General features: G+C 48.0%; 9 protein-coding genes across 9 annotated transcripts; 2 read left to right on the forward strand and 7 right to left on the reverse strand.

Moving 5' to 3' along the window:
• Positions 1–512: 512 nt before the first annotated feature.
• N7517_000971 (uncharacterized protein) lies at positions 513–1,115 on the reverse strand (the record flags this gene model as incomplete). Its single annotated transcript, XM_056718701.1, has 2 exons — positions 513–926; positions 984–1,115. The coding sequence occupies 2 exons, from the start codon at positions 1,113–1,115 to the stop codon at positions 513–515; spliced, it is 546 nt and encodes a 181-aa protein (XP_056582836.1).
• A 754-nt stretch (positions 1,116–1,869) lies between these two features.
• Positions 1,870–3,032, reverse strand: N7517_000972 (uncharacterized protein; the record flags this gene model as incomplete). Its single annotated transcript, XM_056718702.1, has 4 exons — positions 1,870–1,908; positions 1,977–2,069; positions 2,121–2,335; positions 2,405–3,032. The coding sequence occupies 4 exons, from the start codon at positions 3,030–3,032 to the stop codon at positions 1,870–1,872; spliced, it is 975 nt and encodes a 324-aa protein (XP_056582837.1).
• Positions 3,033–4,884: 1,852 nt separating this feature from the next.
• N7517_000973 (uncharacterized protein) lies at positions 4,885–5,388 on the reverse strand (the record flags this gene model as incomplete). Its single annotated transcript, XM_056718703.1, has 3 exons — positions 4,885–4,890; positions 4,916–5,107; positions 5,167–5,388. 3 exons carry the CDS (start codon positions 5,386–5,388, stop codon positions 4,885–4,887), a joined length of 420 nt encoding a protein of 139 aa, XP_056582838.1.
• Positions 5,389–6,769: 1,381 nt separating this feature from the next.
• N7517_000974 (uncharacterized protein) lies at positions 6,770–7,598 on the reverse strand (the record flags this gene model as incomplete). The annotated part of the gene is made up of 2 exons (XM_056718704.1): positions 6,770–6,945; positions 7,004–7,598. 2 exons carry the CDS (start codon positions 7,596–7,598, stop codon positions 6,770–6,772), a joined length of 771 nt encoding a protein of 256 aa, XP_056582839.1.
• A 711-nt stretch (positions 7,599–8,309) lies between these two features.
• Positions 8,310–9,869, reverse strand: N7517_000975 (U4/U6-U5 snRNP complex subunit PRP31; the record flags this gene model as incomplete). The annotated part of the gene is made up of 1 exon (XM_056718705.1): positions 8,310–9,869. One exon carries the CDS (start codon positions 9,867–9,869, stop codon positions 8,310–8,312), a length of 1,560 nt encoding a protein of 519 aa, XP_056582840.1.
• A 453-nt stretch (positions 9,870–10,322) lies between these two features.
• Positions 10,323–12,395, forward strand: clf1 (putative cell cycle control protein (Cwf4); the record flags this gene model as incomplete). Its single annotated transcript, XM_056718706.1, has 2 exons — positions 10,323–12,107; positions 12,165–12,395. The coding sequence occupies 2 exons, from the start codon at positions 10,323–10,325 to the stop codon at positions 12,393–12,395; spliced, it is 2,016 nt and encodes a 671-aa protein (XP_056582841.1).
• Positions 12,396–15,485: 3,090 nt separating this feature from the next.
• Positions 15,486–17,630, forward strand: N7517_000977 (uncharacterized protein; the record flags this gene model as incomplete). The annotated part of the gene is made up of 1 exon (XM_056718707.1): positions 15,486–17,630. One exon carries the CDS (start codon positions 15,486–15,488, stop codon positions 17,628–17,630), a length of 2,145 nt encoding a protein of 714 aa, XP_056582842.1.
• A 503-nt stretch (positions 17,631–18,133) lies between these two features.
• N7517_000978 (uncharacterized protein) lies at positions 18,134–20,683 on the reverse strand (the record flags this gene model as incomplete). The annotated part of the gene is made up of 2 exons (XM_056718708.1): positions 18,134–19,863; positions 19,912–20,683. 2 exons carry the CDS (start codon positions 20,681–20,683, stop codon positions 18,134–18,136), a joined length of 2,502 nt encoding a protein of 833 aa, XP_056582843.1.
• A 364-nt stretch (positions 20,684–21,047) lies between these two features.
• Positions 21,048–22,783, reverse strand: N7517_000979 (glycosyl hydrolase family 79 C-terminal domain-containing protein; the record flags this gene model as incomplete). The annotated part of the gene is made up of 4 exons (XM_056718709.1): positions 21,048–21,554; positions 21,605–21,801; positions 21,849–22,459; positions 22,515–22,783. The coding sequence occupies 4 exons, from the start codon at positions 22,781–22,783 to the stop codon at positions 21,048–21,050; spliced, it is 1,584 nt and encodes a 527-aa protein (XP_056582844.1).
• Positions 22,784–23,676: the final 893 nt, after the last annotated feature.

The raw sequence follows: 23,676 nt of genomic DNA on the forward strand, positions 1-23,676 counted from the left end.
GATTGGAAAGCGAGCACGGAGTTAACGGAGTTTAGCGCTAAGCTTCGCGGATCAATAGCGATTTGCGCGTATTGTTTATCGGGGTTAATATGAACCTATCCGGGAGATTGTGTGGATTGCAGAGGGCACAGATATTTGTGAGCTGCTGTCTTTATTGTAGATATAAAGCTGTATAGAAAGTTGGCTGCCCTACTAAGAAACATAGAAATGAACGTTGAAAACATAATATCTTGCCTGTATATGAACAGTCGGCGCTTGATTCTTGAAACGATTTTTGCATTTATGTAAAGCTATATCCTCCTAAGATATTATAGTGATAAGCACAGCACTGCCTTCTCCGGTTATTACCACTACTATGGACTCGGAAACTCTTTGCTATATATCTAAATGTGACTGCATCCAACATGATAGTACACTGTATAAAATCAATGACAAGATATCCTTTTAAGTTCACATTTTCCGGAATCATAATCCTTCATTTCCTTCTCTCTTCCTAGCGCTTCACATCCTCATCACACGAAGTTCTCCAATCCAATCTCATCGGAGCTGTTAATCATATCCTTCAATCGATGCTCCAACAGCTCATATATAGACTTGAAGAGTTTAGTGAAATCCTCTACCTGCTTGCCCCCGTTCCAACCATCCCCAACCTGGGCGCTCTCGACCGGTTCGTTGTCACTGTGCTTGTGTTCCACAGTTTGAGTGTAGCCCGCTTCATTGCTGCCATAAGTGGACGTGTAGCTAATTGGGCTCGAGTAGATGCTGTGTGTGGTTTGTGTTGGCTCCATGTTCTCCAAGTCCTGATTGGTCTTGATGCTAGCAGTAGGTGTGACGGTTGGAGTTGGGGTTGAGGTTGGGGTTGGCGCTTCCAGACCGAACCCTTGCAAGATGGTACGGACATACTCCTCGGTATCTGGAATAAGTCTCTGTAATCTTGTTAGAATTGTCTTCTTTCGATGAATTGCCATGACTGAGGGACTAACCGGTGATCGGACTTCAAGTGCATTTTCCATTTCAGCGGTCTGGCGGATTGGATGCGCGTTGACAGTAGACACTGCCAGCAGTGCTACTAACAGCAGTGAGAGCCATGCTGTCCTGGAAATAATTGGGGGCATATTGTATGGATTTTAAGCGTTGTGATGAAGTGCTTGCGAAATGGGTTACTTCCCCTAATAACATGGAACAAATAAATCCCAAGCGTCACAACTATTATAAGATATAATGTCTGAGAGTCTGATCTGCAGCCCACAGATGCTTCGTATATTCTGGGAAGTCCCGAGATTATCGAAATACCAGCCTCTTTATCATTCGGAATGAGGTTTTATAGTACTCGAATGCCGTTGTTTATATCCCTAGTGTATGTATCTTCCTGTTTTTTCTTGTAGACAATTCGAACCTTGCTCTCTTCGTCTCAAATGACCAGAAATCTCTACTTCTCGTATTTGGAATTGGCTTGATACCATCGTAAAACCGATTTTCCCGAAGCAAAGACTTCCTTTGTGGATCTAGGGGCCTGTGTCGATCCTTGATAGTGACAGAACACATTCCAGAGACGAGCTCTCCTGCGAATCAAGTGCGCCCTTGTTAGATCATAATGATTCTGCCAAGAAGAAAAGACTCGCTGGGACTACAATTTAAAACGGTTGGAATGAGAGAGTGATACGGCCCCACGCTCGCATGCTCTCCCTATCCAACTTCTACCATATCAGCTTATTTTTTTACCACCTTCGATAATAGTCAAAATTAGGAGATTGCATTGCGATTGGAGGCTGTCACAGATTTCTTCAATCTTCAAATACTTGAAGAAACCGTTCACCGTAAAACACTATTGATCCTGGGACTTGATTCTCACTCCATTCAAGTAACACCCTACACACCATCGTTGAATTTATAAAAGGTCATCCATCTCTGTAAATAAAATGTAAGCCGCTGTTCCTGGTTGCTTAGGCTTAAAATGCCCGTTCGATGATACATACCTTATCATAAGGCTTAGACGAGTCGCAGAACCGTAGATCTGTCGCAAGACGGATGACATTGTCCGGATCGTTATTGACAGTAGAAGCGTGAATCTTGAACAAAGCATCAGTATAATCCGGCTTTGTAAATAATGAGCAACTTACCATATGCGGCTTGTGCAAAACTACATCGCCAGCCTCATACGCCGACACCAGCCATCGCCGACCATGCTCGCGAGCGAACTCAGCCGGGCGCTCAGAGAGAAGACCCGTGGACATCATATTGGAGTTGAAAGCCGACTTGGCCTCTTCATCTGTCAGCCCAGCCTGCTTCGCTTTGGCATAGAAGGCCTCTTCCATCTCCATTCCAATGCTGTCACCTGTTGTCCAAACCCAGTCAGTATACAAAGTTTTCTCCAAGATCCAACCAAGAAAGGACCAAAACAAACCATCTTCCAAGTAAATCAATCCACCACCATTTAGCTTGATATCTCCCATGGGAACCCAAGCAGTGACACTAGTCGGATCTCCATACCGCAAGAAGATCTGATCATAGTGCACGCCAATGGGCTTCGATCCAGGAATATTATTCCTAAGAATTGTGCGACGCAAACTAACCGTATTCTTTCCCCAATCCGAGAACCGCGCAATGAAATCATACAGCGCTGGATGGTTACAGAACTTCTCCGCATACCAATCTTGGTAGTGTGCATCGAGAGCAAGATCAACAAAGGCCACTGCTCGTTCACCACCTGGTTTGCCGTTTCCGCCAGCGTGGGCTGCCCCAATACCGGGGTAGTCTAGATGGTTCTTGGCGGGGTCGAAGATACCTTCGACAGGTGCTGTGCCGGGTTTCAAGACTCCTGTTGATTTCAGAGAGGAGAAGTATGCATCCCGGGCGGCGAGCACGTCTTCGCGGGGGAGGATTTGTTTGAGGAAGAGGTACCCGTCTTTTTCGTAGCGGTTGCGGAGCTCTTCGAGGGGGAGGGTTGGGTCTGATGGGCGGAGGAGGGTGGCATTCTCTGATGTCAAGGGGCCGTCGTTGACAGTGAGGTTGTCTGCTTGGATTCCGACCATGGTGGATGTGATGAGGAATTTCAATTCAAATGTTATTGTTTAGAAGAGAGTTCTGATCGTTGAGACAGGTTGGACGGTGCCATTTTATACCCTTTGCACTGTCTGTTGTCATAGAGGGGTATAGTATGAACATCAAGTAAAGAATTATCCAGAGACCGAATCGAAGCTGACTCTTGGTCATAGTTCTATGAGTGTATATAGTAAAGGGCAATATTCCCCGTGATCAGGGAAGTCGTTCATTACCTTTTTTAGTAAAATGTGGAGATGTCGATCACGGGGAAAGTTCCTCTTTTCCTTTTTACTCCACGCGCTACGGGATATGATTCCCAAAAGAAATACATATGCAAAAGAACCCAAAGGGTCATCTAAAGTTGCAGTACTGTCATCTGCTTCTTCAGAATCTTTGGCCAATTCATCCCCAAGAACTTTCCTCATAAATCCGGCTTGTTGACCAGGGTCACCAGGATGTGCGCGATAGCGAAGCCCGCCAAAGGGGAATTCCCTGAAGGGGATGTCTTTCGCTTTCTTGGTCAGCGACCACAAGTAGTGGCGCAGGGGCGTTCCGCGCAAAATGTAGTAATCACCGTAAACAGGCAGGAAGGGGACGCGAAGGCCCACATCAGCACAGGTTGTCCCGACGGGCCATCTCTATGGATAGATGTCCCCACTGATATTGAAAGCGGCGGACCATTTGGCGATGTGCGACAGGAAAGTGGGAGGCATAGGATGAAGCCATATTTCGCGGAGCTGACTTGGTTTTTCCATGTCGCCGTTGTCCATAGAGGGTGGGCCGATATTCCGCCGCTTGGCTTTTTTCGTCGGGTTCTGAGAAGACATACTCCGTGTTGCTTTCCTCTAAGGTTCCATGAGGCTAGCTTCCGTTCAACAGCCCAATTCCAAGCCGCGTTCAGGTGACGGGTTCGAGAATCAGACCCTCCAACCCCAGGCTCGTCTGCCTCTGGAGTATCGGTGCTTTGATGGAAGAGGAAACTGATGGGCCTCAACCTCGACGAGAGGCCCTAAAGTTGGCCCAATAGCAGGCTCAGGTATGGCTGGCTTCTTTTGTCGTGTGGTTCTAGGATAAAGGATATCCCATGAATGAGAGTCGACCTGCGTAGAACGATCTTTGGGGATTTCTCAATCCATGGTGATAGGTGGCGTAGATGGCGATGGATGGGAAACACGAAGAAATACCATAGCTTCTCGGAGGGCAGTTTGAGTGCATCCTCCTTGGTGACCAAAGGCTTCAGCTGGGCGCCATCAACTCGAAAAAGCTGCCATCGAGCACGTCACTCAACCCTCGAAGATAGCGGAGGAGGTTCCACGGCGTACGTAAGTCTATTCCGAACATGGGCTTGTGCGGCGTTGCGCCGGTTGACACATTAGTGGACGCATTGAGTGACGCTTGCATCGCAGCGAGTCCTTCAACGAACCTCTTATCACGGTCGGAGATCCACACGACGGGTACGCCCCAGTCGTTGCATTTGGTTCGCGATGGCCTCCCCTTCCGACTTCACCGTGTCATCGGTCATTGTTTCAGTGTTGTTTCTCCTATGCCTCGAATGTAGACACAAGGGTCATCGTCGAAAGAAGGAAATCCAAGCTTGCTAAGTTTTGAATCTAGATCGTCGTTCCACGGCTTTGCCAAACCATGTAAACCATAAAATGCTTGGTTCAACTGACAAACCCAGCCCATGTTAGGTTCGCTATACGCAAAGTCTGCTGGTTGTATTAGATAGATCACCCACTCGTCCTCTCTGGAAGCATTCAGGTAGGCACCCACTGCGTCCAACTGCCTCCTTTGGGAGCGAGGAGCTCTGTTCGCAACGCCGCTCTACCCAGAAGAGCGTGCCTAGCCCTATCATCGAGTTATCGCCAATAACCAGGTACCGGACACCCCGGAAGACCTGCTGGACGGCCTCGGGGATGTCACTACTGAGGGCGACATACTCCCCGGCGAGCTTGAGCGGGAGGCTGAACAGTGAGTGGAGCGTACATCTCATCGTGTTAAAGGCTGCGAATCCCATAGGAGCTGCTAGAAGAACAGGCGCAGGGACTCCGGCCTCGTCGGTCAACTGGGCCAACGTGGTTGAGAGTAAAAGGATAAGGTGTGACTTGTCGATCCCCGCCTTACCATCGAGGCTGATAAGTAAGGATTTCGCATCCCGGACGAGGGACTCTTGGAAATGGTCTCGGACGGTTTCGAAAGGAAGACGATGGTTTGACAGCAGAGTGCTGGGATCGGGTCAGAGACAGCCTCCAATGGGACAGGATCAGGTAGTATCACCTCCTTTGAATAGACTAGAGGGGTGCAGAAGTCTCGATTTCGCTTGAAATGGGGTCCACTGGTACCCATGGTCAGGATCAGTGAAGATCATCGGGGCCACTCTCTTTGTTGAGATGGCGATGAGATTGGAGACAAAACATTACCCAATTCTCCTCTTCTTGTACGCTATGCAACATATCATACACAGGTGGGGGGAGAGAAGAACAAAAGATAATTCCTAAAGTAGGTCGATCTTAGACCCTGTTGCATCCATTACATTTGGTTTCGGTAGGAAGGGTGAAGAGAGTATTTCCATGCTCAGCCTGTCCCTGGTCTCGGACAGTGCAAATGATATCCACATAGTAGGAGAAATTCCAAAACAATCCATGTAGGAGATGCTCGTCCGCGATCTTCTCGATGAGATCGTAATGATGGAACGGAAGATAAGCTTTTCATCGCCGAGGCTAAACAATGGGCTCTAGCAAGGATCATTTGATGATTAGTGCTGTAGGATGGAGTCGATCAATAAGGTCTTCTTCTGAGTTTCATGCACACTTACTTGTAAACATGGATGCAATGGATGTTATAAAGGAAGAGTGGGAGAGAACTGAGAGTGAGGAAGAGGAAGCTGATATATATGAATAGTTTGGCTTCACATGCCTGGGATGTCTTTCTGGTGCTGAAATTATAAATATCGGTATATAAACAGGTAATCGGTAGAGTATGTAGAGAAAGCAAGAAGTGATAGGTCGGTAAAGAGAGAAAGAGAGAGTACCCTCACTGTCATAAGGCATTTATAGAGACAAACAGAGAGAAAAAAATGAGACAGGGAGCAAACAGGGTCATGCGAATACCCTAAGAATATCCTTGAGCTTCTAAAGGGCATGTGTTTGTATGCTACAGTTATCTTGCCATTTTTTACACTCTTTGTCTAGAATGAATGGTATCGTCAGTTATATGGATTCCAAAGGGAGTGCACAGCCTCTACGAGATAACGTGATCATGCATGAAGATCTCGTGGTGAGGTTGAGTTACCATGTTCGTTACTATACACAATACATTACATTGCATCAATTGCATTCATTTCCCGCTCATACTGCGAATCCATCATTCAGCAACAGATTTCACATGATTCTTGTATCAGATCAATGCACCAGACGATACACTGAGAATACCAGGGGTTCAATGGAGCACAAGCTGCTGACGATGCACATACATACACAGTTGTAAAAAATAGGTTAGTCTAGAGGCAGGTAGGTATGGCCCCAGGTGAGCGAGGTGGGAGCCTAGGTGGTTATAGGAAGGTTGTAAGGTAAGGTAACACACAAGGCACACATAATTTGGCTGTAACAAAGCTTTTCTAGATACAACGCTAAATGAAGATATACAGGCCCATAATGTCATCCCGTTCTAGACTCCAGTCAAATGCATCAACGATCTAACCATGCTAATCTTTCAAAGGTAATACTCTTTATGCCTTATCATCCTTCCAGTCACTCAGCTTCCAAGACTGTACTCCATCCTCAATATCCAATCTCAACGTGGTGAATCGAATCTGCTCATACATGACTGTAGCAGCCGCTCTTGCCTGAGCATGCCAAGGTCCACGACCACCAAGTCTTGCATCGTTTCGATTGCGCCAAATGCCTATTCGATATATCAGCCACTGATCACAATACCCAAGAAAGAATAATCCAATACTCACAAGTCGCCAAATTCCGATGCTTATCATTCTTCGCCCCAAACCAATACTTCAACAACCCCCCACTGGCAATCGCCTCCTGGTGCGAATGCGCATCGAGGTCATATAGTCGATCCGAGTCGATATCCGGTAACAATATTGACCGGAAAACAACAACATAATACGACTGCGATGTCCACGTGTGGTTCTCAGCCTGTGAGAAAGTTTTCAACAAATCAAACACTTCGGTCCAATTGAATGATTCCGTGTATTCGGCAGTGGCATAGTCATCGCGAATGGGTTTTAAATATGCTAATGCCAATGCGAAGAGTCGATCTTGTCTTTCCAGTTCGGAAATGTCCAGTAGATGGGGGACGCTATTGTATGGCGATGCAATGAGTCGGGTGTCTATTTCTGTACCTGGGTATTGCTTTTCGAGCGGCAATTCCAGTTGCAATGATGCTGCAGCTTCAAATCTCAAGGGATCGAATTCTGTAGTGACATGGCTATGGTGCAAGAGTTGAGTCGTGCTTGGGACCTTTTGTTCTTTGCCCTTTTGGAGGCTTTTGGTAACCGGAACTGCATTGCTGAGGACCGGGTTGGATATAGTGAACGTCATGTTTTTCACGGTCTCTATGGGTTTGACTTTTGACTTGAAATATTCCAAATTTGAGAGAAATAAGAAAATTGAAAAGCGCAAAAATTAAGATCGGGAAAAATTCGGAATGCGGAGGCGAATCTGAGTTTTATATAGACAGAATTTTATAGAATATACGCAAAATAAATGAAAGAGATACCAGGCAGTTTATATAGATTATCTTGACCGCTACCATGGCGCAAAATTTTGTACCACATTCCACAGTGATTGTGTGCTTTCCAAGAGAGCAGAAGCACGCAATGTGGGCGAATTTGATAGAGTTACACCCGTTACTATTTAGGCATTAGGTCTAGGTATATTAGTTCGATTAGGTCTATTGTCTAGTCTATTAGGGCATGTCTATTATCTCACGGGATTAAATCCTGCTCCGTCCTATCCTGAGACATCCAGCCCTAAACCGTTTACCCCAAAGTTCTATAAATCCTGGGGGGCAATTCCCCAATGAGATGGTGCAATGCTTGGCATCCCCGGTATTTTTTTTCCTTTCTACTTTTTCTTTGATAATGCTGTAATTTATATATGTTTCTTTATTTTAAATGTGATTTTAAGTCTGTCAGATCTTAATGTACAATCGGTTTGGTATCACGTAAATCATAGAAGCTCAGACCTGTTCCCCTTGAAACGCCGTCATAATGCTGGGACCCGATAAAAGCAATTGGAAAAACATAACTCTCAACGCTTGGGTGGAGGGCCCATCTTGCCCTCGCCCGTATCAGCCTTCCTCTTGAGTGGGATAGCAGGTACTTTGAAGCCGCCATTCTCGCCGCTCTGGGGATTGACAGGAGTCTGGTTAGGAGCTTGAGTAAAAGTTCCAGACTTAAACCACCGGTTTTCCTCGGCGTCACGCTTGCGCTTCAGTTCCGCCTGTACCTTGGGGTCGACCAGCTCCAGACCTTGAACGGGTGTGAATGCGATTGTACTGGAGGTACCAGCGGCGCCAGGTAGAGATGAGCCGACACCAGATGCACGAAGACCTCGTGCTTGAAGAACGGATGCAGTGCCACTTGCACCACCCTGACCAAAGCCACGCAATGACGAGGCAGTGCCACTGGCGGGGGTGTTTGTGCCCCAGCCCTTGTTGTTCTTGCTGAGTCGGGCACGGGTGCGCTGGTCGATCTGGGTTGCGCGGATGCGACCATCGTCCTGTTGTCCCAGCATACCCAAGCCAACGGTTCCAGAGCCTGTGCCGTAGCCCACCTCCGACTCCTCCTTGCCGAATGCAAGACGATTCTGGGCCTTTCGTAGTTCCGTCATAGCGACAGCTTCCTTGGCCTTTCGGGCCCGCCAACCACCTCGCTTTCTGGAGGGTTTGTCATCGGGCGCAGGGAGAGCCTTTGTACCGGCATTTGGCGCAGAGTTCTCGGTCAGTTTCTCCAGTCGCGTGAAGCATTGTTGCTTCAGTTCTTCGCCTAGAGAGCCGTCCTTGGCGTAATTGGAGACATCCGCGCGGGAAGCGAGTACCATCTTGGCAGCAACAATTCGAATTCCTTGTTTCCTGAGGTCCTCGGGAACATCTTCCAGGATTGGCGAGTCGTAAAGGAAACCCTTTGCTCGAACACCGTGATTAGTCGCAAAGCCCAGTCCTTCTGATCTCCGTGATCCTTGTGCGCCCAGATTGCAGGCGGGGATCTTAGCTAGCTCAAGCAATCCACCTGTTTGGTTGAGGAACTGTGCAGCTGTTTCGGCCCCGATGAGTGCTGCCAGGTTAGGGGCAATCTGATTCATGCGAGACTGGATACTGGCGGTAAGAGCAATGCGCTCCTGATCAAGCTTCAAGATCCTTTCGCAGGTATCGAGAACCAGCTTGAGCTCGGACTCGGTCATCTCTCGACCTTTGGTGATAGTTGCTTCCATCGCAACTGCCATGAGAGACGGTCCGTTCAAGACTGACTTGAGCGGGACACCAACCATGTTCTCCGATGATGTGGACAATGTCTTGATGTCGTTGAAAGGGCCATTTTTGATGATAGCGACTGTCTTGGCGTATTGGATGGGGGTGGTGACGAGTCTTTCGAGCTCAGGGAATCGGACGGAGTAATAGTCGCGCAGGACTTTGTGTAGGCGTGTCAGCTCATCAGCTGTAGAAATAGAGCGGTCGAATTCGTTGGAAACCCCGGCGCCTTCTTTGGACTCTTCCTGTTGCTCGAGCTCTTCGTCGACTTCCTCGCCTTCGCCCACATCGAAGTCATCGTCATCCTCAAAGTCGCGTAGAAGCTCTTCGGCGGTCGACATTTTGGTTTAGAAGGTTGTGTAACGGGTGCGCGACCGTAAATTGAGGTTCGTGTAATCGTGGTCCCAGGACGCCACTGGGTAAACTGGAAAGAAGAGCAATTATATTCCCAAAGTCTAGGTTGGGAAGAAAAGTTGTGCTTAGTCAGAAGGAAGCTAGGTGTGCGGGTGGCGATAAAGACCAATCACGCAGTTTGGCGATTTCATCGCGGATTCTCTGAGCTACGGGTCCAAGCTACTCTCGGCGTCACTGAATTGGGCGTGAGAAACTTTCCTGCCAATCTCTGAGTTAACCGATCGCCGCGGTTTGGTGAAGCCTGCTTCAACCTCCAAGCCCCTCGACTTGCCGAACCGGCATTGCTTGCCCGACAATTTCGACGTCTCCGAACCTCACCTTACATCATTTTGAGTCGCGACTACCTCTTTAGCGGGATCAGTCAATACAGAACCATTACAATGGAGGCCTCCCGTGGACCTCCCCGGGTCAAGAACAAGGCCGCCGCGCCGGTTCAGATCTCTGCGGAGCAACTGCTCCGCGAGGCCGTTGACCGGCAAGAGCCTGGCCTTGAGGCGCCGACCCAGCGCTTTGCCGATCTTGAAGAATTACATGAGTACCAAGGTCGGAAAAGAAAGGACTTCGAAGACTATGTGCGCCGCAATCGCATTAACATGAACAACTGGATGCGCTATGCCGCCTGGGAACTCGAACAAAAGGAATTCCGTCGTGCGCGATCCATCTTCGAGCGTGCGCTCGACGTCGATCCGACTTCGGTGGTGCTTTGGATTCGCTACATCGAAGCTGAGATGAAGACCCGAAATATTAACCATGCCCGAAACCTACTCGACCGCGCCGTGACTATCCTCCCCCGCATCGACAAGCTCTGGTATAAGTATGTCTACATGGAGGAGACACTGGGCAACATTCCCGGTACCCGCCAAGTCTTTGAGCGATGGATGTCATGGGAGCCTGAAGAGGGTGCGTGGGGCGCATACATCAAAATGGAAAAGAGATATAGCGAATTCGAACGAGCACGCAGCATTTTCCAGCGGTTCACCGTCGTCCACCCCGAACCTCGAAACTGGATCAAATGGGCCCGCTTCGAGGAGGAGTATGGCACAAGCGACTTGGTTCGCGAGGTCTATGGTGTGGCTATTGAAACGTTAGGGGAAGACTTCATGGACGAGAAGCTCTTTTCCGCATATGCCAAATTCGAGGCTAAGTTGAAGGAGTATGAGCGCGCACGAGCGATTTACAAGTATGCCCTAGACCGACTTCCACGGTCCAAGGCGATGGCCCTTCACAAGGCCTACACGACCTTCGAAAAGCAGTTCGGTGATCGTGAAGGTGTGGAGAATGTGATTCTGTCTAAACGCAGAGTGCAGTACGAAGAGCAACTCAAAGAGAACCCTCGCAACTATGACATCTGGTTCGACTTTGCAAAATTGGAGGAAATTTCGGGTGACCCAGAGCGGGTGCGGGACATCTACGAACGGGCCATTGCACAGATCCCTCCATCACAAGAGAAAAGACATTGGCGCCGCTATATCTATCTCTGGATCTTTTATGCCGTGTGGGAAGAAATGGAAGCGAAGGAGATGGAACGCGCTGGGCAGATCTATCAGGAGTGCCTGAAGATGATTCCGCACAAGAAGTTCACATTTGCCAAAGTCTGGCTCATGAAGGCACAATTTGAGATTCGCCAAATGCAGCTACAAGCAGCACGGAAGACCTTGGGTCAGGCGATCGGAATGTGTCCGAAGGACAAGCTTTTCCGTGGTTATATCGACATTGAACACCGGTTATTCGAGTTCGGGCGGTGCCGTACTTTGTTCCAGAAGCAAATTGAATGGAACCCCTCCAACACCCAGGCATGGCTGCAGTTCGCGGAGCTGGAGCGTAACCTAGACGACGCGGAACGAGCGAGGGCCATTTTCGAGCTTGGCATCGAGCAACCGACACTTGACATGCCCGAGCTTGTGTGGAAGGCTTATATCGACTTTGAAGAAGAGGAAGGCGAGTATGAGCGTGTTCGACAATTGTACGAACGTCTCCTTCAGAAAACCGATCACGTCAAGGTATGGATCAACTACGCCGGCTTCGAGGCCTCGGTGCCGGGCGAGGAAGAAGAGGAAGAAGAAGAGGAAGAGGAGAAACCGATCGGCGAAGACGCAGCCCGCCGCGCACGTGCAGTCTTTTCTCGGGGAGAGAAGGTGCTCAAAGAGAAGGAGCTCACGGACGATGTAAGTTTTGATTTCCGTAATCCACACACTATTCAGTCTATTCTAACTTGTGTACAGCGTGTGGACCTTCTCAACAGCTGGCGACAATTCGAACACTCAACTAGATCGCCCGAGCATATCGAAAATATCGAAAAACAGATGCCCCGACGTGTCAAGAAGCGCCGCAAGATGGCCGACGACCAGTACGAGGAGTACACGGACTATGTGTTCCCTGCAGACGACAAATCTGCTGCCAATCTTTCTCGTCTGCTCCAAAAGGCACACCAATGGAAGCAGACCCAGTCCTAGAGCGTGTGGTAGCTTTATTTTACAAAATCAATTGATTCCCATATTTCCCTTGTTTTGACGCCTTGGTTCCTTTCTATGAAAACATCCATGCAAAACCTATGGGAACAGACTTCATGTGTTATGATAATCAGACCAGAACACCATGTCCGATGTCTACGTGTGACAATGAAACCGGACCACATACTCCCATTCGATCGAATCGGTGTCGTCGGTTAAGCGGCACGAACCGATATGTAGTGTCCTGGAAATGGGATTGTCCCCTGCATCTAGGCAGGTATGCGGTATGGATGTCGTGCATGCTGGCCACCAGTTGCTGTAGCATATCCCCCCCGTTCTGTTGTACAACAGCTCCCCGCGGATAATCTTCAGCGAGGCGGGGGCTGACTCTGTAGTACGTAGTACAACCTATAGTCTGTAGTGGTATCTGCGTCAGTTGAATTAAAGATCGAGCCGATATTTAGCAAAAGCTGAGCAGGAAGATGTTAGCCATACATCCGCTTATATATTTCTACTAGAACAGCCCACAAAGTAGATCATGAGATCCGAGTAGTTATGTACACACTTCTGAATATATCAACAAATCCCTAATATCATTCAGAACACTGAGAACTGAGACATTTCACAAGTCTCAGAAACATATCCACAGCCCCACGTTCCATCGCCCAACCCCCTCACTCCCGAGGTCCTTCCTTTCACTGTATTGATATTCCCCTATAGAGCAAGTTGTTAAACACTTCATGTGACATGGGTCAACGGGAAGAATAAATCAAAGACTTCTGTAGAGATAATCAATTAAACTCTTTCTAGAAACGCCACTTGCAGACCGCTCGAGTCTTTGTTTCGTCTTTGTCGATCAAGTCATTCATGGCGATCCCGGTTTCGGGGAATCTCTCTATTGGGAAGTTCTTTATATATCTTGAGTCAGAAAGCCAGCGGAGGCATCTATATATGGAATGATTTACATGCAACACAACCTTGCAATAGACTAGAGCGGAATATCCGGATCAATATATATATATATATATATGAAACGGCGAAGTTAGAAATCCCTAGTAGATGAACTATAAGTTGACACAATGTAGATCTAGAGATTGTTATGAAACACAAGAATAAAGGAAATCGGCGATCGTCTCGGTGGCTTTTGGAGGATTCATAAATAGTCAATGATTGGGGCCGATCTATATAAAGCGAACCGGGGTATGCGGGGGTATGCTTCAGAAATTCCCGAATAGGGAATTAGTTAACCTGACGAACGTGTAAAAATAGGACTAAGATATGAAGTAAAGATGGATATTTTGGTAATCTTTGAAACTCGATGGTGGCAACACAATAATGCTCATTGAAGATCATGGCTATCTAACAAAGGGGACTTGGAATAGCTTCTTTTCAGGATATTTATTGTAGCTAGTTGAGCTTCTATAAAGCACTACCAATTCCCGAGCTTGATGAGCTATCAACAAGAGTTGTGACACGATACACATATATCCTTCTCTTTCAGTTGACGAGCTCATCAAACCGTCTTTATATATTCGGATCATCCATCGAGACTCCAATCCTCCGATCAGCATCATATTTATATTTAGATACCTTCCAATCCTAAGAACAGTAAGTGCTCTAATCAACCTCAATTGATAGATCCTAACTAATACCCTTTTTTTTTCAATAGTGGGCAATATTGCAGATCAGCCGGTGGATGATATTTGTGAAATCTGCAAGAAGGTTTTCTATGGCACGAACCAAACATGCTCGTGCGGTAAACGTTGATTGAAGTTGAGTACGTGGAATTGCAGAAACCCAAGCTTCTACGCTGGAGACATGTATTTAGTATAACATTGACGTTAGTTTGAAACTAATTCTATATGTACGATCGACAGGCCTCCGGTTCTACAAAATAGACATTTCTGATTTTAATATCTTTGAATCTTGGGAAGTCTCTATAAAGAATTCAATATGGGTAAATGTGTATAAATTAATATGAGCAAGGTTAAATGTTTAAGAACGGGGTGTGTATGAAGTATAATTTAGAAGAACCTTGGAAGCGGCACGCCAAAGCGCCAAAGTTTGGGAATTTCCGTGGGTCCAGGACAAGAACCACGGGTCTAGGGGGAATCTCCAAGGTTGGAAGTTGCCTTTTGTTTATTTATTTTATTATTTTCTATGCATATATTTTATTATAGAGCAATGCATAACACTACACTCCTTGCTGTCTATAGTCCTCTAGAAGCATTAGAAAAGACCAATGTCAAAATGCAAGTAAAACGGGGTCCAGGTACAGGTGTGGTCCCACATTGGGACCTCTCACGGGAGAGCCCCTGATCAATATAGAGAGAATAGATGAAGGCGGAAAAGAACCAATCAGAACGAACATGGTCACGAGAATGATATCTCTAATCCAATCAAAGTGAAATAACTCAAATTAACGGAGAAAAAAACAGTGAAAAAAACCCGCGGGCGAATTGAAAATGACGAAATTATTCCCCTTAAGGGATGGCGTCGTTTGCTAACCCCCCTATGCCTGTTAACCTCCGTTAGGGGGTTGAGAGAGCCCTTCTCTCTGTCTCACCTTTCTGTTTCTGTCCTTTTCTCTGAATCTACCGTGCTGTGCACTTTGATATAGTTCATTCGTTTTACCCCCCTCATTCGCTTACTCGGGTTTCGCTAGCCCTTACTTTTTTTCTCGTACGTTTCGACTGGATCGTCCCAGCCTCACGCCTTTGTCCTTACTCGATATTCTCTTTGACCCGACGCGTGCTGTGAATCAATTGTTGACACGCCTGACTCTGATTGTACCCCCGAGTCGCCGAGTCATCCGATACGCGACCCACCTCAGTTTCGCCCTGAGAGCTTGAAATCGCGGTTGATCGCGCAGAACGTAGTCGAGAACCCGTGTTCACTTTGCTTATCGCGTCAAGTCACTCAGATCGAGTGTGGTTGGCATTTTTCGCACCTGCCTTAATCGAGATGAGATAGTGCTCTGGCAGTCACCTTTTCTTCTCTCATTTGGGACTTTCAAGTCCCCTGCTGGCTGGCCACCCACCTTTGCTAGTCCAGCATTCATCGCAACTTTGAATTCAATTTGAACCTTTCAACATGACTGGTCCCAAACCCCTACTCAAGATCGAGGGCGATTGCTCCACTATCCACGACGATACTTTCTACGTCTATTCGCCAGACGGCTTTGCATCAATACCTCTCAAAGAAGATGGGGAAGCGAAGAAATGGAGGAAACTCCCCTCCCCAGATATCAAAGTTACCGGCCCTGCTTGCGTCCAGAGTGGAAGTGACAACGAAGACAAAAACTCTTTTTATCTGATCGGCGGGACCGGCTCCCCCGACGCCCCCAACAACAGCGGCCTCCAACGCTTCTCGTTCAGTACAGGGAAGTGGGCGACACTCATTGGGACATCACCGGAGATGAAAGACCGGACTGGACATGGTGCCGGGTACATTCCCTCAACTTCAGAAATATTGGTTTACGCAGGAAACACAGATGGTAGCACACGGATATCCCAATCGACACTCTTTATTTCAACATCAGACACGACCTTTGACGTCCGGGCCGGGGCCGACCAGGGCACACCGGCATTGTATGAACCCATAATTTTGCCTTGGAGTTCTTCCGAAGTCACCATGATTGGAGGCTCTGCCACCAACACTGCTGTTTACATCTATGACGCCAAGAAAGGCTGGAGTATCTCAGAGGCGACTCTTCCCTCTGCAATCCAATCCTCGTCTCGATGCGCACTCGCCTCCGGCTCCGGTGGTAAAACCAAGGTTCTCGAGGAGTTTGGAATGGTCGCTTCTCCAAACACGGTTACTAGCTACCTTCTTAGCTCAAAAGGAAAGATGCAGAACCCGGTTACAGCGATTGCACCTTCGGAAAAGAGGGATATCACCGATTCTTACAACGACACATTCGCCCCGACGGCATCCTGGTCCGATTATACGCTCGCCCAGGGCAGTGGCTTGGTCGTTCTCGCCAGCGGCCAAAGTAATGACTCATTAGCGGTCTTCAACCAGACTTCTAACGCATGGGTCAACTCTACAGAGTTGTTCAATGGAAAGCCGGATCAACATGTTCTCAAACCATCCACCACATCATTCACATCATCTACTCCGACATCAACCACATCCACATCCACATCGACCTCGGCATCAACTACACCCACTTCTTCCTCACCAGTTGTGGCTGCTGTAGGTGGCGGCCTCAGTGATCACGGCAAAACGATTCTTGGCGCAACTCTTGGCAGCGTCCTAGGGTTTGGCTTGATCCTGCTCATCATTCTTTTCCTACTGCGACGTGAGAAGAAGAAGAGACAGGCAGCCCAACCCGGCGGCAGTGATAACAAAGACCGCCTGAGTTTCCAGGATCAGGGCATAGAACCCCTGACCGAAGGCGCTTACCCCATGGCAAGATCTCCTGTCCCACTCGCTGCTGCTTCGGTCGATTCATTGGCTATCATGTCCGGCAATTACAGGGGAGAGAAATCCCTCAAGCCACCGGGTGGTACGGGCTATGGGTTGTCTCCTCAGCCCAAGAGTAGTAGCCCACTATCCACAATTCCCTCCAGTGGTGTCATGGGCGCATCAAGCGTATACACCGACGACACCAATCGGGCTGGCGACACCGGGCGTGAAAACCAGGCCGGTGACCGAATGACCGACGAAGGGTGGGGAAAGTACTTCGAGGACGGCGGTGCCACTAACTTCCAATCCGACCGCTCGACCATCAGTTCCGCATACACCAAGTCCGATTACCGCGGAAGCGGCTGGCCGATGACTACCTTGACACCATTGAATTTCGGCTTCCTCGAACAGCCCCAGCCACTCGGCCGTGTTTTCAGTGGCAGCCCAACCACGGAACATGGTCCCTCTAATATGGGCAGTCGAAGCCTGGTGATTCCAGAGAGCCAGTCGGCACGGATTTCCAGTGCAGATTCAATCAGTGTCGCCTCAGACGACGACCGCGATGATCCAAGGTGGCAAGGTGCGGGCCAGAGCAGCTGGCTTGGACGACCCACAAGCAGCAACTACACGACCAGCTTCTACCAAACGAGCGCGCAAGATATGCCATGGGAATCATCGAATCCGAGCCTCGCGGAAAAGACAAGGCAGTCTAATGCACGAAGGTCCAGCGTCATCATACCACACGATATCGACGAACTTCCGATGCAAGGCCAGAAGAATAATACGAATTCAGATATGAGCTGGCTCAATCTCAAGGCTGAACGTTAACATACGTTCGCCCAATATTCTCACTTACAGTCCATTTGGAGACCCAACTCTCCCATACTCTCCCTCACTTTCAACAAACACCTACCTCACCTCGCCAGGTCATTCCGCGACTCTCTTACCTCCTCATCCATTCCTTTTATGGCGTCTCCGTGGCTACTAGTGTCTTGAAAAAGCCTATTGCTTTGTGTTGCATTTGACGTGCATTTTTATCTGCATCCAGCATCTTCCTCGTTTTGTTTTTGTGTGTATGAGCGATTCCTTAGCGTTGTGCCACAATTCTTGAACCGGTTGCTCTTTGATTCCTTTTCATGGCTGTGCCTGTACTGTGTCGATCTAGTTGTTCTTCTATGGTGCTCTTTATTCTGTACATATCTGAGTGTATATCACTTGAAATTAAGCATATGCTTCATGTCCTACGCTCGAAGCGTCTTTCCTAATATTCATTACCATTATCATCTGTAAATCATGCATCATAAGCATCCAGCCTTCCCAGCTGCATCTCCTCAATAGAGTTTCGCCAAAAACGAATGTCTCTTCGAAACCCTCCGAAACTCATCAACCATAGGACTAAGCATTCTCCCACCCCCATCCTCAATCTCCATAGGCTCCAAATGCGTCGACTCCTTCCTCAAAAGCGGAATCTTTTCTTCCGTCTTACTCCGAATGTAATAATGCTCATCATCCTCCTCCATCCCAATAAACCACCGTTCCTTCAACTGCTTCCCCCAAGGCCCACACCCACATGCACCCTGCAACTGTGTCGTCTGCGGACTATTAACAGCAAGCGCGAATAAATTCTGCGGCTCAGTGAAATCAGTCACTTGTCGGCCCCGCGCTTCGACAATCATAAACACGAGACAAACAGCGCTAGTCAAAAACGCAAATACAAGAACCACGTAGAACACCCCTTGCCATTGCTCCGTTCCACCAGATGAATAGCTAAAAGCTTGAATGGATGCGTTGAAATTCTGGTAAACAGGTTCAGCGAGAACAGTCCCTTCGGTGTAATTCCAGAACGGAACGAAGGGCGAGTTCTGCGAACTCAGGATAAGTGTGCTACCAGCCATCACGGCCAATGCTTCGGCGATAGATGGTAAGGTTGGGTCTAGTTCGAATGTTGATTTGGTTTTGTCGTATCGAGGCATCATCTGCATGAGCAGTCTGGCATTACTAGCGGCACCGTCTGTAATGCCCGCGTTTAGACTGAGTGAATTCGCCCATTCGGAGGCGATATTCTTCCAGTTTGAGTCCCACATTCCTTCGTAGAATGAGCCTTGTCGCCGGTCGTATTGGAAGGTGTTTGAAGGGTTTTCGCAGTTCGTGCTGAGGAATGCGCCGCTTGTGTCGGCGGAGTATTTGGTTGAACAGACGCCTGTTTGTTTGGCGCGCAGTGAACACATTACATATTCTGGTAGATCGGTGTTGGTATCTTTGGATGGTGGCGTTGCGCCGAGGAGGTAGATTGCGTTTGCGGGCCAGTTACCTGTTCCGTTGAGGATTGTGTTGTATGGGAGAGGGAGCTTTCCGAAAATTGGGGGCACTTGGCCGTATTTCGGGCCGAATTCGAAGAGGGCGTCGACGGATGTGCGGTTTAGCCAGGACGGTGGGTGGGGGATGTCGTCTGGGGGTAGGGAATTCCAGGTTGTCATGTTGAACTTTTTGTGGCCATTGGGCCAGGAGGAGTAGACCAGGGGGAGTAGATCTTTCGCTGTCATTCCTGCGCAGAGGACGTTGATTGCTGGTGAAGGGGCTGAGGCTTCGATGTTGTATTTTCCTTCGCCGGAGCTGTCGGTTGGTTGTTTGATGTTGTTTTTGGAGTTCATTGCTGCGGCGGGGATTCCGCCGTGTGGCATTGCCATTGTTATGTTGTTGATCATTCGGCCGTGCTTTTTGGAGAGAGTGGACATGTCTTGGATGTCGATCCAGCTGCCTGTTACTGTGGTGTTGTCCCAGAGTGAGCCAGTTGGTTCTGGGCGCTTTTGGAGTTGGCTTGAAGTTTCGTTTTTGCTGGCTACTAGCTGGCCCCATTGGGCGATCCATTGTTGGTAGTTGTGATATGCGTGGCCGACGTGGACGATTTGGAGACAGGTATTGTTGCGATAATAGGGATCCATGGCGTTGGTGACGGGTGTCTCACAGTCTGATGCGATGTATGAGGGGTTTGCGAAGATGGAGGTTACCTTGCCTTGGAGGATTATTGATTCCACAGGGCCAGGAGAGAGTTTAGGGGAAACTGTCGGCGGTTAGTGAGATACTTGTGGATAGAAGAGAAGTACTTTACCCAAAGCTTGCGCGGCGGTGGTGTATAGCATCGCGACGAAGGTAGCAACCAACGCAACGGACCCGAGAAAAGTGAGGGCCGAATATCGCAACGCCTCCCAATGCACAATCATAGATCCGGGTTGCATAATCCAGGCCCTCATATTCATATCGGAGATACTAATTCCTCGCGAATCCCTCGTCAAAGCCCGCCGACTCAGCACCTGTCCCAGAAATGCGACGCAAATCGTAACATATGCCAACTCGATCGTCTTCGCAAAGAACGAGCTCAACAAATCCGCCGTAGATGGAACCAACGGTCCATTACTGGAGACCGAGTTCCATCTTGGCTTGCGTAGCGCAATACCGAGATAGATACCTGAAAAGATGGTGGCATAGATAGCGAGAACCAAGACTGTCAAGGGGACCCAAGAAAGACGTTTCTGGAGAACTGTTCCTCGATTAGGGCACGACACGTGGGCGTGGGCGGCATGTGGAGAATCCGGAGTCTGGGGAGACGGTGGGATCTTGTAGGTATCTCGTGGCGTCGTAGTGGCCACACTATCGGTTGAATCGCGCCTATCTGCCGCGGGAATCGCATCGCCTGTTGGGTTCGAGATACCTAGACCGACATCGCGCAGGACTTCTTCGGACCAAGTACTGTCTGAGGGGGTGTGGTAATGATAGTCCGAGTCGGTTAGGCGATTACTAAGTGGATTCCAGGAACGTTGAGGTTGGGTATCAAGTGAATCTTTGGATAGCAGCGAGTGTTGTGACTCCCGCGATGAAGCCATAGTGGAATATGCAAAGAAAGAGAAAAAAAAAAAGAAAAAGCGCAATAGCCGTCTTAAGTCGTAAGGATATTAAAAAGGGAAAAAGGGATGTATTTTCAGCCCCATGGCTGAGAGGGAAGTCTAGCCTCTTCGCGAGGTCTTAGTCCTATCGTAGGCTGCTTAGCTGCTTGGCATCTCGGGTTTGTGCTTTTGTTAATTTGCGATTTAAGCAGATTTGAAGGTAGATCGTTATTTTATTTTAATTTAGTGCTTATTTTTTCAAGTCTCGACTCCGGCTATTTGAAACGTTCTTAGCCGTACTGTTATATCTGTGTGACTCTCTACCTAAATATGTATATCTAGACCCTGTTCCCCATCGAACTAATCACAGAGTGATGAGAACTGCGGACGAGTCCGGAACAGTGATAGTAAGCAGCCCATTCTTAATCCTTGTCTCTTCCTTCGAATGCCGTTGGACAGCCTTCCCTTCATTTGATGCATCATATGAAATTCCACCAAAAGTAATATTCTCAAGCGCGTCACTACCGGGGCCAATCAAGCGCTCAATCTTGGCGCTCTTATGCTGTGCAGGCACGTGGAATTTGTATTCTCTGTGAGGACGACTGGAGGTGGTCTGGTTGAAAGCCCGCAGATTTGTCACAACCAGCTTCGACAGTCGGTCTCCATGGTAGATTGCATAAGCGGACTCGGTATCCTCCGACAGAGGGATGTTGACAATGCGCGTGTTCTTGGATTTTCCGATCGCACTGGCGACCATGATTTGACCGTAGTACGGGGGTCGGGTGGTTGGGGGAACACCTTTGCTCTCGATTGGCTGCCACGAGGCGTAACGGTAATTCAGACCTTGGTGGAATTGCAAACGCTTGATGCCCTATTCAAATGTTAGTGGTTTGTTTTATGGGGATGATGGTTGATTCGTACGTGAACTGCTGCCCAGAGGGAGAAGTCGACTAGCCATAGAGCGTCGCCAAACACGTTAGTCTCTCCATTCACGCCCTGGTTTGCGATCGAATTTAGTTCGCCTAGGGTGTAAGGGAGATCGAGATAGGCAAGGTTCTCAGAGCGCGTGATCTGCAGTGCAAGATTTTTCATAATGTTTGTGTGGTTCATCAAAGTCCCTGTCGTTATTAGTATTACTCGGCTGGCGTGGAGTGAAGAGACATACGTTGAAGATCGAGCTGCGCAGGGGGCAGAGGAGGTGCGTTGACGCCCATATAGCTGTCCCAAAAAGTTAGCAAAGCGAAAAGTGAACAAGAAGGATAGTGGATGTCATACTTGTGGAAACATAGCTCCTTGGTCAGATTATGTTCATCGTATCCAAGACTATAGAGCTCCTCGGCAGTCCAGGAAGTACCCGTAATAAAATCCAGCAAAACGAGGCTAGGCGCCATGAACCCAGGGAAAGATCCAGGACAGGCTTTCTGTACAGCAGACTTGACAATAGCCGACTTGGAATTCCACTCTTCAGCATAATCAAGGAGTGAGTAGTTTGCAGCGCGATATTTTCCAGGAGCGAAATTGAACTCGTTACCCAGCTCAAACAGATGCAGCTTAGGGCCGATAGAAGTACAAGCTTCCGCCGCCTCGAGTTCAAGCTGTTTAGTCGAGTAGTTTTGATTCATGTTCAGCCCATGAAGATACTTGATATCTCCCAAGGTGTGGTACGATTCAAAATAGGCAGGACCGTAATTGATTTGGATCGGCTGATCATCGGTGGGATTTTGGTAGATCAGTTTGACATTCTCCTCCTGGTCGGGGAAGTAGGTAGCATGGTCCCTATAGATTCTTGTTAGCACTTGTGATCAACAATCTGGTGAATGATATAACATACTGTGAGGTTCCTCCGACTCTTACTTTTGGGGCAACGCCAGTGAGAGATTTGAGATTGTGAAGTAAGTTCTTTGAGAGCTTATTTGGGTGTGACTTGTTTCCAGCATAGTCGGGAAAGTATGCAAATTCAATTGACATCGATTGCAGATCATTGGGGACGACCGGGCTATTATTCTTTGGGGAAGATGGGACCTGTACAGTATGGGGACTGCATTTTCCAGAGGCTATGAGAGTAGCCGTGGATAGAAGTACCGGGATACTGAACAACATGATAAATCCAAAAACCAGTGGTGATTTGAGGTGTTTCTGGTCTGCTTAACACGCTCTGTCCATGATATTTATATCCACCCCTTCTAGCGGGTATCTAAAGTCGGCATTTGACGGTCCAAGGATGCCTGAGCGGAGGTATAAAGTAGAGAATCTTGCGACTATCCTCGCTCAACCCGGTAGTTAGGTAGACCGAGATGGCTATACCAACCTGTTAACTTTATTCCTACGTTCATCTTAACTTCTGGGTCACCATACAGAGCCAAGAGTATAGAGAGCTCTGTAATCTTGGCTCTCGAAGTATTAACACGAGTAGTATCTTGGCATGGACTAGATATTCCCAATAGCCGATAGACCGATATGGCGTAGACAATGAAGGCTTATGTTGGACCCCAACCCCAGAATGCACCCCACACCCCGTATTATCTCCGCAATCGTTATTCTGCGGGGGTCAATGCGATTGTATATATTGTTCAATCGGAGTCTTTGAGTTGTTATTTAGCTAGAGTAGAGTAAATCATATTACAGCTGAATTCCTCTCATGGCCAGACCATTTAAAGGTTGATAAACATGTAAACACCCAGGAGATCAACAGCTTGAACATATTGACGATCTAAAAAAGATAATTCTAAAGCGGAGGCTGTTCCGTTCTCGGGAAACTTTCTATGGTTGTATATATATTTGCCGCATAGCCGGGAGATTTTTAAGTTCAAATGCCGAAAACTTCATGTCACGATAATTGACTTTACTAGTCGGTTGGTTCTTATGCTAGGCAGTTATAGCGTCTACAGAACATGTTCCTAATGTGATAAAAAGGGTAGATATCAACCAGGGATTAAACAGCACCCTGTTATTGAACAAAGGGATTCAAAGAGACGAATCTATGATAGTGATAT

Source organism: Penicillium concentricum (genome assembly GCF_028827145.1).
Source record: "Penicillium concentricum strain IBT 3081 chromosome Unknown utg000001l_segment0_segment0, whole genome shotgun sequence".
NCBI classification, from domain to species: domain Eukaryota; kingdom Fungi; phylum Ascomycota; class Eurotiomycetes; order Eurotiales; family Aspergillaceae; genus Penicillium; species Penicillium concentricum.